Below are 14,831 nucleotides of genomic sequence, written 5' to 3' on the forward strand. Positions count from 1 at the left end.
ACAGAAACGATAAAAAAAGGGTGATATTCCATCGTTGGGACCAATTGCGTGCAGGGGAGTATGTTTTCATCCTACATACCCATACACAGTCACTCTGACAATATATTGGCATGTACGTGTTGTACAAACTGCATAGCTTTTTTTCTCGGTCAAAACTGTGACAACGTAGACACTTTAAATGCCTCACATGACTTTGGGCCTGTCAGAGATCATGTGAACCAGTTTAGCATGTGGGTGCATATTAAATGTCTATTAGCTACTTTTTAATCCACATACCACACTGTTATACCCATTGCACCTTAATTTTTAAATGTCAAATTTAAGGAATCATATATTTCTGGTAGTATTTTATTATTTATTTATTTATTTGTTTTATCTGTTTTATGAAAGCAAGGGTCTTTTGAAATTACTGCAATATATATAATTACAGCAATATATTTTGGCTTCATGACCTGACGCACCAGATGATTTGCTCTTCCTCAACTAAAGAAATACTCTGCAGTTCAGATATATCTGATGCTTGACCTCTTTTGGAGCCACCATTTGCGGTCCCCTCATTGAAATGACTGGAGTTGGCGTGCTACTGCGTGCCAGAGTGAAAGCCACCTTGACTTCGACACAGGCAGAGGCACAGTTGCTTTCATCAAATCAGTGAAAATAAGTCGAACACGTGTAGAAGAATTCAATTAATCATCCTGACATCAACCTGAATCACAAATGTCACGAAACCAGAAATTGTCAAATACAGAGACTGCACATTCCTTTTAGTTTCACATTTCTTTTAGTTTTCAGGGCTCGTTAGTGGAACTTTTATGTCTATAACTACATCCTGAACTTATAACTAAACACACAGTAACACAGAAAAAAGTAAAGCCAAGAAATATTATTACTGTCATCTCTCCCAAACTTTTTTACAAAGTAAGCTTGGCTGTCCTGAATGCTGTGGTGACAGCTTATCCCCAGATAATACCAGGGGTTGATTTCTCTTGAAGTTATGTGGAGGTGTGTTTCAGTGAAAGTGAAAATGAAAAAGAAATGAACAATGCTATAAAAGAAAATACTGCTCAGGGTTGTTAGCCTCACTGTTATTTTATGTGTGTTTCATCAGAACAAAAATAACTTTCAAATTAAAGCTGCAAGCAGCGTTGGAGGGCCCTCGCACCTCCGTGCACGTCGTGGCGTGCAGCGGCTCCATCCTGTTGCTGGACTCCGACCCTTCCATGCGATAAAACAGGGATTTTACCGAACAGAACATCAGTGCTTCTCTTCTACAGCTGACTCAATCAGTGAGTTTGTTTATGTCATTGTGTTACTTCGATGCTTTTAATGGTTAGTTTGGATCCAAAGAAATATTTATATAGCACACAACAACACAAACATACTAACCGAATGAGGCAGCAGCAGAGCAGCAGCTTCCTGTGTTCTGTGTGGTAAAATCCCTGTTTTTGTGAATGTAGTCTGGTGTGTGTGCAGAGAGTGATATAACGGCTGTTTGTGGTTAAACCAAAAGGATCCTCCAGGTCTCTCTCTGTAGGGATCCTTTCCATGATGCTGTCACACACTTAGAATAACACTCTGAGCCTGTCAGTGGATCAAACAAGCACTTTTAGTGGACCTACTGTGATCAGGTGCAGTTGGCAGTCGACTGAGGCAAACTGGACCAATTTCTTTTGTTTTTTAAAGTTCCACATTAATGTCTGACTGAGCTGCAGTGAAACGAGGAAAGCTTCAGTGTGACTGCAGGATGTGGACCCATGTGACGACGTGACACCTCATCGCTTCACACCGTCGCATACTAAGAGCAGAAGATGGGCCGCATGTGTCGTACATCCAGATCACACACCTGAACGCAACACAAGCTGATTTGTAACGCTGCAGTAGGAAATATTACATTATAATTCTGGTTGAAATAACCCATTTTGTCACTACAATATTTATTTGAAGGTTTCCTTTAAAAACAAATGTGTCTGAGTGCTGTTCCCTTTCTGTTTAGATTTTTTTTGGCCTGTAAATGCACCAGTGATAATATCTAATTATATGAAAACACACTTTGTCCGTGACTCCTCAATTTAAAAGAAGAGCTGGAGCTGGAGGCAGGACGTGGTTAGCCTAGCTTAGCATAAAGAGTGGAAGCAGGGGGAAACAGCCATCCTGGATCTGTCCAGAGTTCAAAAACACACCTGTGAACACCTCTAAAACTCATAGACGAAAACACGTTGTGTCTGGGTTGAGTGTGAACACAAACAGAAATGTAAAAATAACACAGTGGTTTCAGGGTGAGTTACGTGCTGGAGTGACCTCATCTCACTCTTGGAGAGAAAGCTAAATAGCACATTTCTGAAAATGTTGAACTGTTTCGTCATGCTACAATTAGACAATTCAATTAAAATGACATGTCATTTTATTATATGATACATATTATAATATTATAATATTATTTTTATCTGCAACATTAAATCAAATCAGATCAGCTGATACTCAGTAAACAGTCCTTGATTGTATCCCAGTATGATATGAACAGTAAGACACTGGTCTGCACTTTATGGCTGTGACATGGACCGTTTTCAGTAAAACCTGCATTTTCAGGGCAATGCAATAAAAAAAAAATAATAATCAGGGCATTACGGAATTTTTCACCACGACTGAATTTTCTGCAAACTTTCATGACTTTTCGTGCATGTTCAGGCCCCCAAAAATGCAATTCATTTGCCTAATAAAGAAGACGAAGAAGAATTCCTTGCATTTCAACTATGTTTTTGGCCCCCTGATCTCCTGTTTTTTTTCATTTCACGTATTTTTTCGAGGCCTACCTGCTCGAGGCCTATGAGGTCCGTACACCTCTTGGTTCTTGGGTACTGGCCCATTTCCTCCCTTGCACATTTTTCCCCCACGCAGTTTCAATAGGGTCCTCCGCTTGGTGCTCGGGCCCTAATTATGCATCTGTGGCCGAACCAGCACAGAAAGAAACATATTGACTTGAACTATCATTGGTAAAGAGAAAGAAACACGAACAATTTACCATGTCCCTTTCGTGTTGAATAGATTTGTGACAAAAAAAAAATCCACGGCGATGAATCCATCTGCTCTAACAGCTGCAATTACTGTCAGCTTGAAATCTGATAATGCAAAACCATTTAGCAGCGTCAATATCTTTTCATATATCCCCCCAGCTTCTTTTATAAAATTCAACTGATTTATGATTTACTTTGAATGGATGCACTTCATGCTTAGCTGTGCCTGTGTAACTAACCCAGAAAATTATGTTGTTAATAGGCTTACTTCAGGTACTTCAGGACAAGTTCCATCACACAGACTGGAGTATGTTTGCTTCTCAGGCCACCTGTGGCTCTCAGACAGATATTGACACCTACACTTCTTCTGTGCTGGACTATATCAACACCACCACTGACAGTGTGACAACATGGAAACAGATCACCACGTACCCAAATCAGAAGCCATGGATGAACAAGGAGGTGCGGCTCCTGCTGAAGGCCCGCAACACTGCCTTCGGATCAGGTGACGCACAGGCCTACAGCATATCCAGGGCTAACCTGAGGAGGGGCATCATCAAGGCCAAGCACTGCTACAAGCTGAAGGTAGAGGAACACTTCTCCAACTCCGATCCCAGACGCATGTGGCAAGGCATTCAGGTCATCAGCGACTACAAGCCCAACAACTCCACCTCCACAACCACAGTGTCTCCTTCCTGAATGAGCTAAATCACTTTTATGCTCGCTTCGATAGAGACAACAGGGAGACGGCGACCACGACCAGACCCCCTGCAGACAACCAGCCCTTCTCACTTACACCCACAGACGTCCACGCTGCACTAAGCCGCATCAAACCACGCAAGGCTGCTGGCCCAGACGCGTACTTAGAACATGTGCGGAACAGCTCACAGAGGTTCTTACGGACATCTTCAACCTGTCCCTCGCCCAAGCAGCTGTGCCAGCATGCTTCAAATCCACCTCCATCGTTCCAGTGTCGAAACACTCCAGCCCGGCGTGCTTGAACGACTACCGCCCTGTAGCACTCACACCCATCGTTATGAAGTGCTTCGAGCAACTGGTCCTGGCACATCTGAAGAACTGTCTCTCACCCACACTGGACCCATACCAGTTTGCCTACCGCAGCAACAGGAGTACAGAGGATGCAATCTCCACTCCACTGGCAGCATCCTCAAGGACTCCTCCCACCCTGCCCATAAACACTTCTGGTTAGATGCCAAACTGCATTTCATTGCCTTGTACTGTACAGGTGTAATGACAATAAAGTTGAATCTAATCTAATCTAATATTGTTTATTATGTGTAGAGCTACATTCAAAGTTGCTCAATTAGAAATGTTTTTAGTCTTTTGTTTTATATTGATGTGATGTCTTTACCATAGAAACGTTAATAGTGCTTATAATGATAGTAGCACAAAAAAGTATGAAGTCTCTCCTATACTGTATGTATGTGTCGCCGTGTATCACTTCAAAACCAATTACTGTCACGGGGTGCGATTCTCTCCATGAAAACACTAACGTTTAAACATGAAATGAATCTCTCCACAGTTTAATGATTTTTTCCACAACAGCTCTGTGTCCTTCACTTCAACTTTCCATATAAAACCACTGCTAGCAATAGCACTTCATAAAAACACTCAGCAGGAGGAAGTCCACCCCATTGCCCTCGGCACAGCCCTCCAATATAACCTCGACTTCATCTCACGGCAGAATCGGCTGTTTGATATTCCTCACCATAAATGAAACATATTTGGTGTTTTGCTGGAGCGGCTCGTCTCTGCCCTCTGGTTTGATTCAAGAGTGCCTCTGCTCCATCTTTATGCAAAGCACACCGATGAAGCAGCCACTTATCATTAGGTAGCTGCTGTTGTTATACATCAAGGTTTCATGTTATCAGCTAATATATGCATTATTAATCCAGACAAGCTACAGCGCTGTCTTTATACATGCATACCTATTAGCAGGGAGATATTAATTCCAACCCATGCCTACAACCTCGTCATCGGGGGAAAGAGAAGTTCACATGACAATGTTGCCAGCTACGATCATCATACCACAATATTGTGGTATGATGATCCATGTTTATCCTGTATAGAAAGAAGACACTGATCCTCATACATACACACAGTCAAAACCATCCAGATGAGATGGATTTAAGAATTCAGCATGTGTGAAGGAAACTAAATTAAAGGACTGTAATAGTAGTTTACAATGTTTCATCTAAAAAGATATGTAGTTTGTATCATACTAACCTGTTTGCGAGAAGAAAGTTGGATTTATGCTTCAGTGTCACGCTGTATGACTGATGTAGAAATATATTCATAGTTCTCCATCAGATTTAACCCACAGATTGTTGTTGTACCATCACATCCCTTGTCCTACACTACCAGGTCGTGTCATGCTGTCTAGTACTTTTTATCAGTTTAATTTTAATTGCATAGTTAATAAACAATAAACACCACAATTTGCCACAATTGTTTTGTGCCACAAATACAACACAAAACTACAAATATATTCAGTTTAGGGGACAGAATACAGAGAAACTAACAACCTGCCACATTAGAGAAGCTGAAAACAACAACTGTTCATGCCTTTGCTCAATGAATTACTTAAATGACTTGTCAACGATCAAAATTCACAATGAAAGTTCTGTCAATTAATCAAGAGATCAATCAACAAATCGTTTTATTACTAACATAGAGTAATAATGGGAGGGTTTGCATTACAATGAATACAAAATTAATGGTGTTTACATTCTTTTATTCCCTGCAATAGAAAGTGATGACAGACAGACAGATTACAGCAAGCAGAGAGGAAATGGCTTTAATTCTGTCAATAACAAAACATGTAAACGCTGAGAATTTCGCCAACCTGCTTGATGTTGTTTTTGTTGTTGATAATCTCATCATGTGTGAGAAAATATGAGCCTGAGCTGACCGCTGTGCTTGTGGTTTATCTGTGGTTCTGAGGCCTGTTTACATTCACACTTACATTCAAAGTTTAATTCCGCTGAATTAATTTCAATGTTCTATTTAGAAGAGAGCTGACATTTTTTGAGACAAGTAACATTAAAATGTATTGTTTGGGAAACTCGCCATTGTTGTGTGCGTGTTTATTTGTTACGCAAGAAACTAATTATTATTATTATACGAATTACTTTTCTTATTATTTTTGGCAGTCCATAAATGAAACAAAACAAATGCAAAAGAGTTCTTGAATGCACCATCCATGACTGTTTTGACTGTTGCACATCAGTACAAAATAAGAGATGGTCACTTGCTCATAGTGGAGTGATGGAGGTTTGAAGGTTGATTTTCATAATATCTTGAAATTAATGGAAGCCAATGGCTGTTTGGAAAATTGGAAATCTATCTAAAAAAATCATGGTCTGCATTGAAATATTGCTGTCAATAATGCAGACTTTGGTGTTTGATTTAGAGCTAATGGATTACAACAGGAAAACCACAGATCTATGTGGTCTTGCAATCAGTAATCATGGAACATCAAAACATAGACGCAAATGATGCTGGCATTTGACTGAGTAGATAGAATTTTTACATAGTTTTACACCATAGCATGTTACAGCAGCAAAAGTGAAACTGTTCTACATTAATAGTCAGTGTATCAGCAAGGTTTGCTGTCTCATGTTACAACTGGCAAGCAATTTCAGAAGCCTATAAATAGTATTTATCCTTTAAAGTATTACACAGGGTGTCTGTTGTAGCCTAAACAGGGTGGCATCCCTGTAGTAGTCAATAATCCCTCCCAAGATTTCCAAGCAGAGTCCCACGTGCTACAGCTGTGGCAAGCAGCCGATGATATGCAGCATTGGAGACAGAGTGAAGAAGAGAAGGGGAGAGGAGAGGAGGGAGGGAGGTTTGGGGAGGGAGATTGTTGAGCTGTTGCTCTGTGTGATGTGTCGTGTTGAAGCAGACTAGAGAGGAGAGGAGAGGAGAGGAGAGGAGAGGAGAGGAGGTATCCATCGGCAGGGAAAAGCTAAAACCCTCGGGGGAGGTTTGTGTCAGCCACATACTCTGGCTGGTCCTTACTGAGCCAGGCCCTTTGTTATGCTGATTTACTCTGCTTTTTGTCCAAGAGTGTGTGTGTGTGTGTGTGTGTGTGTGTGTGTGTGTGTGTGTGTGTGTGTGTGAGGGAAGACGACAAGAAAAAGAGAGACTACTGACAGTATTTAGAACACATTGCAGACTAGAGTAGACGTATCCAAAATCACATATTCAGGGAATAGAGAAGATAATAGCAGCACCTTACAAAATCTTACTGTCCAATGCAACACTTGCAATTCATTCAGGAAATGGAAAATGTTCAATTATTGATGAGACAGGGAGAGAAAGTTGTAGATCTATGGTAGCTTGTCAGGACGATGGTTTTTAGTTTTATTTTGACGAATTATGTAATATATTCTATTATTTTATAAACAGTTTCTGCAGTTATTCAATATTTGATAACTTGATAACCCGGAAAGAAATGTATTGTCATCAAATACATGCTATATGATATTTATTGGTATAGGAGAGAGTTTGAGGTAACAGTCGGTTCATAACAGACAAAAAAGGCAATACAGAAAGGTTCACTGGAAGATGTAATGTTCGCAAAAAGCTGGAGGTTTGTTTGGCCTCTAAATGTCAGGAAATAGTACATCTACAGAGTTTCCAAGCGCCAAAGGTAACATCTACAAATGCCTTCTTTTGATCTGACCAGCAGTCCAAAATATAAATGTTACATTTACAGTTTTAAAAGATTAGACAAAATGAGCAAATCTAGCAAGTTTTCTTATCATTATTAATATAGATTAGCAAAATAAATTATATTCATTTTGTTGAGGAAGGAAAAGAAAGAAAGAAAGAAACTATTCCTGGCACATGTCAGGATGAAACTGAACCTAATCAGGGGTATAATAGAAAGAAACAAAAGTAACTGAGAGACATGAGGAGAGAGAGAGGGGGTTGGGGGGAGAGGGACAGAGAGAACAAGAGAGAGAGAGAGAGACAGAGAGCGAGAGAGGATGACAGAAGGTGTCCCTCTCCCCAATGTCCAGCCCCCATCTTTGACGTCACAGGCTGAGAGACACAAAACAAGTCGCTCTCAGCTGAGCTCCTCACTTGATTTTCACTTACACACTCTCCAACGCACGCCTGCCCTCAGACAAGCCGCAACACTCGCTCTGACACCCGCTCCGCCCTCAGCCGGTGTGCGTAGGCGTGCAATCATCTCTCCACCAAAACATTGCACTCCAGCAACAAGAAAACCAATTGGGCTCTCACTCCTCAGGACTGAAACATGCTCCGTCTCATGTGAGTGATGCTTCATTCTGTGTGAAGCTGCCGACGGGAGCACGCGGGAGAAAGGAGCTCTCCGACTCCCAACCCCGACCCAGACCCCGTCCCAAAAAGCAGCAGATGTGACAGAAGAGGAGAGGCGGAGAGAGAGAAACACAATCTCCCCCCCACCCCTCCTTCCCTCATCTGGGAGAACAATACCCAGCCTCCAGTTGGAGAGGGTCAGCTTTTGTCCCTCTCCCCACGCTCCCGCTTAAGAGGAGCAGCAGACAGACGCGCTGACACATTGACCTGCTGCTGTGAGAGAAGAAGACGGTGCAAAACAGTTTCTGTGCTGAACACGATTTGATTCAGTACTTGGACAGCTCCTGAGCAACAACCATTGTGAGCGTGTGTTTCCATGAGCGTGTAGACTCGATTGGTTTGGTTTTGAAGAACCACAGATGCAACCCCTGTGTTCGCTCCAGCTCGGCCCCTGTGGCCCCCCTCCATCCCTGGGATCGCAGGGCAGCACTGCTGGCCTCCAGCAGCTGGAAGAGAAGCTGCTCTTTGAGAAGTTTTGGAAGGGGACTTTCAAGGCTGTGGCCACCCCGAGACCGGAGAGCGTCATCGTGGCCAGCATCACTGCCCGCAGGAGGGTGACCAAGTGAGTTCTCTTCTTTCTAATCACATTTAAAGAACAAACAAATCTTGTGGTTTTTCCCCCCCATTTGAAATGTGTGTTCTATTGAACTGCTTTAGTGATATTAGTCAAAGCTCATGTTTTTTTGAGCAAGAAATGCTCCATTACAGCACATGCTTCTTCTATATAAAACATCAGCAAGTAGTTCTAGAGTGATTGCTGCAGAAAGAAGGATGCTAATGTTTGTTTATTCACAATTTTCTAAATTTACTGAACCACTGAACTAATCTTTTGTGTCACAAACAGTACGAATAGTTGTTGTGTGAATATACCAAGACACAAGCATAAAGACACGCAATTCCCGAAGATTCCATCATTTACTGTCAGATATTTCTTTCAGAAATTCAGATCTGGTGTTTTTCTATTCAAGTCACACAAAGGACAAATTGATCATATCTCCCAAAGTCAGTCAAACCCCAAAGACCCTGCTTTTGGTCATTTACAGGTCAAAAGACATGTAGTTTTAACAGGTTGTTAGAATCTGCTACTACCCTGAAAAACAGTCAAATAAAATGTGCAGCTACGTGCAGGAAAATTGGCCCAGTTTTGACATTGACATCTTTTGACCTGTAAAGCTGTGCTTGCTGTGGCTTTTAAGAGGTTAAAAACTCCAAATAGGTCTTCGGTCACCAAACGCCCATTTGTATGATTTCTGTTCACTTTTGTATGCAAGCAGACACGTGTGACATACAGCCAAACACAGATGGCATGAAAAGTGTGATGTTCAGTTAATTGTCCCCTTTAAAGGTCATGTGGCAGCATCGTCATTCTTCTAATGTCAGACTTGTCCCCTCTTCCCTCTGTAACATGGCTTTGTGCCAGTGTCTGCTGAAGGAGCAGCATGTCTCATGTTTGTTCCTCCACTTTCATCCCTCCGACCAAAGGTTAGCTGTAGCCCCTGCAGCCTCAGAGGGAATGAGAGGAAGGATGAATATCTGTTGCGCTTTCTCCTCCTTTCATTTTATCCCATCTTTGCTCCCGTGTACATGATGAAGCATCATCTGCTGGCTTTGACAACTTTATCCATTTTCATATCCATGTACTGCTCTGCTTACTGTGCCTATTTGTCAAACGCTGCACAACAGTGGCAATGACAGTGCTTAGCCTTTGAGAAAGTCTTCTGTTGCATATGCAACTAAACACCTAATAAATGTGCAAACATGACGACACTTGCAGACATACACATACGCATTTGTGCATGCGTACTTGCATATCAAATCATGTGGCTTGCTTGGATGACCTTTGAATAGTTTTGACATCCACTATCAACTTTCTCTTATGTGAAATTAGCTATGTTAATGAGGATTAGAATGGCCCATTTCATCCTACATCGGCTCAGGCAGAGGAAAGACACACTGAACCAGATAATGTGTCTTTAATGGGTTTTATTACAGCAGGACCATAATGCTGCACATGGCCTGGTTATAAAGGATTTTATTGGCTTGAGGGATATGACAAAAAAAAACTTTATTGCAAAAATATGACCAGATATCCCCCTTATTCATTGTGCCCCAGCTGAGCGATCCAATCATATAACTGCAGCCTTAATTTTCATGTCAATCAGCCATACCCTGGTACAGATGCTAGATTCAAATCTATTTGGGGAAACTATCAAAAAAAAAAATTAGAAACAAAGCAAATGAACCCATACAGAAAAAAAGAAATGTAATGTGGCTGGCTGCCATGAACTGAATAGCCTTTTTGAAATACCCAGAGAGCGGAGCCCAGCTGTCTCTTCAGCTTCAGCTTCTCGGGGAAAGAAGCTCTCCTCAAGTGGCTTTGCCCCTCCACAGGCTCTGTCCGGGTGATAGTGATGATGATGGCAGCATTGCAGTGGTGAACATCCCCAGAGAGCAGACTTAATATTGCTAATTCACCAGGGTTTGTTCGTGAAAAGAAGACAGCAGCGTTTCCATTGTCCACTATTCCTCTTTTGCCCGCCTCTGTGTACAGGAGGGGGAAATGCAGAAGGACATTTGGGTGACACAGATTGTAAATAATGAGTAAAACACAACAAACAAAGATAATACCCAGAGAATGTGGATGCAGGAGGAGGTTCAGGCATCCCTACCTCCCTCATTGCTCCACTGTTGATTTTGTCCAAGCAGTGTGACTGTGTTGGGAATGCTTAGACCATCAGAATGCATGGCCTAAGGCTCGCTCCTCTGCCTCTTTCTCTCCAAGAGGAAACATCATTATTCACTGTGGATAACAGAGGGGTGATGAACAGTTGTAGTGAAAGTGAGGGGGCATTCTGTACAACAAGTAGAGGAAAAGAAGAGAGGAGACCAAGGGGGAGATTTTTCATGTTCAATCAGCACGAGTCTTCTTTTTTGTTTGCGCCGTCCTCGCCTTTCCTTTCTGCTCTCCTTCTCTTTCTCTGAACTCGCAAAATAAAAATGCTGGAGAGGCCCAGGAGCCACAGAGGAGTAATTAGAGTTTGTTGTTTCCCTCTGCCCTCCCCTCTCTGTCCTCCATGTCTCCTCCTCTTCAGGCCAGTCACACACTGGAGAGGAGGAGTTCACTGGCTCTGTGTGGTGGGGTGGGGCTTTGCTCGAAACTATTGTGACCCTGCAAGCTGTTTTGTTCATGGGGGGCTCCTCATTAAATATGCAGCCTGGCTAACTTTGGCTCGTGTAGTGTTGTGTGTGTGTGTGTGTGTGTGTGTGTGTGTGTGTGCATTCATGTGCATCTGTACTGGAAATGTTTTCCAGCAATTTCAAGGGTCTAAAATGAGGCTGTAAGTTTGTGTGTGTGTGTGTGTGTGTGTGTGTGTGTGTGTGTGTGTGTGTGTAGCCGCTGTGTTAGTGGGGTCTTGTCCAACTCCGTGGCAGATGGCAGGCTCGAGAGAATGCAATGCAAGGGAGGGGTGGGGGAGTGTGTGTGCATGTGCGTGTGTGTGTGGGTGTGTGTGTGTGGTCAGGGGGTTCAGGCTTCTTACCTCAGCAGATGCTGGTTTAACGAGGAAGAGAGGAAAGGGGTTTGAAGGTGCTTGTACACTGACTGCACCAGTGGGAATATACAATGGACGAAAAACCAGGAACACCTCAGAAGAGAATGCTATGTAATTGGATTACAGCCTGAAAAATGAGAGCAGTATTATCAACATGTCAACAAAATCGTCTAATCAAAAACAGATCATTATATGAATGCCTACTGCAGAGCTGTGCCAGCTTCTGCAGTAAAGCCAACAGAGTAAACGATAAAAAATGTTGAATTAATTAATTTACAAAAAGAATTTCATAGTACAACACAGATTTTTCTTTCTATCCATGTTGTCCATGGAAAGAAACAAAAAATCGTTTACAATTTAAAACAATGAGGAGCAAAGGCTATATGATATAAGCTAGTTTTACAAAATGATTTAAAAGATGCAACAGACTTGGTTAGCCAGAGATTCTCAGGCAGGGAGATCCAAAGCTGAGCAGCACTGAATAAAAAGGCCCGGTCACCTCTTGTAAGAAATAACAACAACTAGACCGCTGCCTGAGGATCTCACACTGTGCTGTGGCTCATAAGGGATTAATATATCAACAATCCATGCAAAGCCGTAAAACTTTGAGGAAAAATCTTCAAATCATTTCTTAAACTCACAGGGAGCCAGTGCAAATACGAAAGAATGGGAGTGATATGATCTGATTTCCCAGTGTTTACTAAAAGCCTCCCCGTAGCATTTTAGATGAGCTGGAGGCAAACAACGGCTTATGGCTGACCCAGAGTAAATTACAGTAGTCCAAGCGAGTAGAAATAAAGGCATGGATTACTTTCTGAAGATCTGCAGCTGTTAGAAATGATTTAATTTTAGATATTGTCCTCAGCAGAAGAGAGCATGATTGCACCACTCTGAGTACTTGATTGTTAAATGATTGAGTCAAATATAACCCCTACATTGCGAGCAAACTCATTTTATACTAGATGATAAACAACCACGTTTGGATTGTAGAGGATCTGACAGATAAGGCCAAATAAAAGAACAGGTTTTAATGCATGCAGTTGCAAAACGTTCTGTACCATCCAGCTCTTGAGGTCAGAAAAGCAGATTAGGAGTCAGGCTACACTTGCAGTCTCACTAAGAGGAACATAAAGTCAGTGTCTTTGCATGCATGAAAATAGACAAATGAAAAATAAAAGAGGACCTAAAACTGACCCTTGGGGAACACCACAAGAAAGTGGGACAGGCAATGGATGAGGGCCTCCCAATTTTACCCCTATCACAAACGTAGGAGTGAAAACAATCAAGAACAATGTCCTTGGCACCAATACATCTTTCTAAACACAGAACTCATATCAAGCAGGATTTGAACATCATTGGTCACTTTGAAATCAACTAAAGCCAGACCAAATGGACCAATTTTCATTGTGTTGATGGATGAAATTATTTGATGATCCTTGATAAAATTCTAAAGCTTTGAAACCTAAAGTAGTTTAAAACCAAGAAGGCAAGAGTGGACTTTGCTAGAAAAGGCTGGACAATGGCATGCTTAAAACTAGAATGGAAATGATCAGTGGAAAGATAGAAGCTAATAATGGAGAGAATATTGTGTCCAATGGTGTGAAAAATAGATTTAAAAACCAAATGGGTAAAGAAATTTAGAGAGCAGGAAGAGGATCTTATAGAGGCGACAGGGTTGACAGAGCAATCGGTTCAGTATGAGTGGCTCAGGAGAGATGTAGATTTCACATAATGGTGGAGAAATTTCTTGCTTGACCTCCTTTGGTTAATTGATAAAGTGATTGAGGAAGTCCTCACAATTTGCTGTGGTGAATTAAGTGAACTGGGTAATTAATGGTCAATGGTTGTAATTAAAACCATGAGATTGTGGCTTTGAGAGGCAATCAGGTGGGAATAAGCATTTGTTGTTTTTTTTATACGACATTGCAAGATTTTTATTACACTTTTGATGGTAAATAAAAAGTCTTCAACTTTATCATTTTTTCTAAATTGTTTCTGCTTTCCTCCACTTTTAATGTACCTGGTGTGATCATTTAGCGAGGGAGATCTTATATGCTGCAACATATACTATTAAAACTGCTGCATTATATTAAAGCATAATTCAAGTTTATTACAGCTTTTGTGTTGTGTGACCACTCTATCAGTTATAATAACGCTGTGCTCACCAAGGTAATAGCAGTCTGAGAATACAGCAGTATTGCTACAACAAAGTCTGACAGGGCAAGAAACACACTGAGTTCAGAAGACCAGAGATGCAAGATTATCTCAACAACTAAGATAAACTGAAAGTGAGGGTAAATGAAATAACAGTAGCAGATTAAGAGGAGCTATTTTGGTCTTCTCTGGTTTCGTCAATGTAAAGGTTAATCTTACATGAGTTACAGTTAGAGTTGTTCAATGGTTTGGATCTGCATGAAGTTCTGCTAGTTAAAATATTTGCAGCAAATCCGTTCTTTAAAGAAAAGAAAAAAACAAAGAAAGTGAGAAAATATGATTCCCAAAGTGCATTTCTGTAACAAGCATCAAATCAGCTCAAAATGGTCTGAATCAAAACAATCTGAAGCATTAATGAAATCACTTTTGGAATCTGAAATTTGGATAAATTCAGCAACTTGCTACTGTGTTTACTTCTCAGCTACAACAATAAAGCTTTTGAATTTGCTACAGCTGGTGCTCTTGGGTATTGTAGTATTTACCACTTTTATCAATCAATCAATCAATCAATCAATCAATCAATCTTTATCTGTATAATGCCAATTCATAAGAGCCAATTCATAACAGGACACTTTCCATAAAGAGCAGGTCTAGACCAAACTCTTTAAATAAGAGAGACCCAACGATTCACGAATTCAAAATTAAGGATTCAAGAATCCCCACATGAGCGAACATCAGA

The 14,831-nt window shown here is 41.3% G+C and overlaps 1 protein-coding gene across 1 annotated transcript in view; it reads left to right on the forward strand.

Annotated features, from left to right (window-relative positions):
- The first annotated feature begins 8,746 nt into the window (after positions 1-8,746).
- Positions 8,747-14,831, forward strand: part of srrm4 (serine/arginine repetitive matrix 4) — a 58,118-nt gene continuing 52,033 nt past the window's right edge. Inside the window, exon 1 of the mRNA XM_070834557.1 lies at positions 8,747-8,949. Within this exon, the coding sequence (XP_070690658.1) occupies positions 8,747-8,949 (203 nt within the window). The remainder of the gene's footprint in view (positions 8,950-14,831) is intronic.

Source organism: Pempheris klunzingeri, chromosome 7 (genome assembly GCF_042242105.1).
Source record: "Pempheris klunzingeri isolate RE-2024b chromosome 7, fPemKlu1.hap1, whole genome shotgun sequence".
NCBI lineage: Eukaryota > Metazoa > Chordata > Actinopteri > Acropomatiformes > Pempheridae > Pempheris > Pempheris klunzingeri.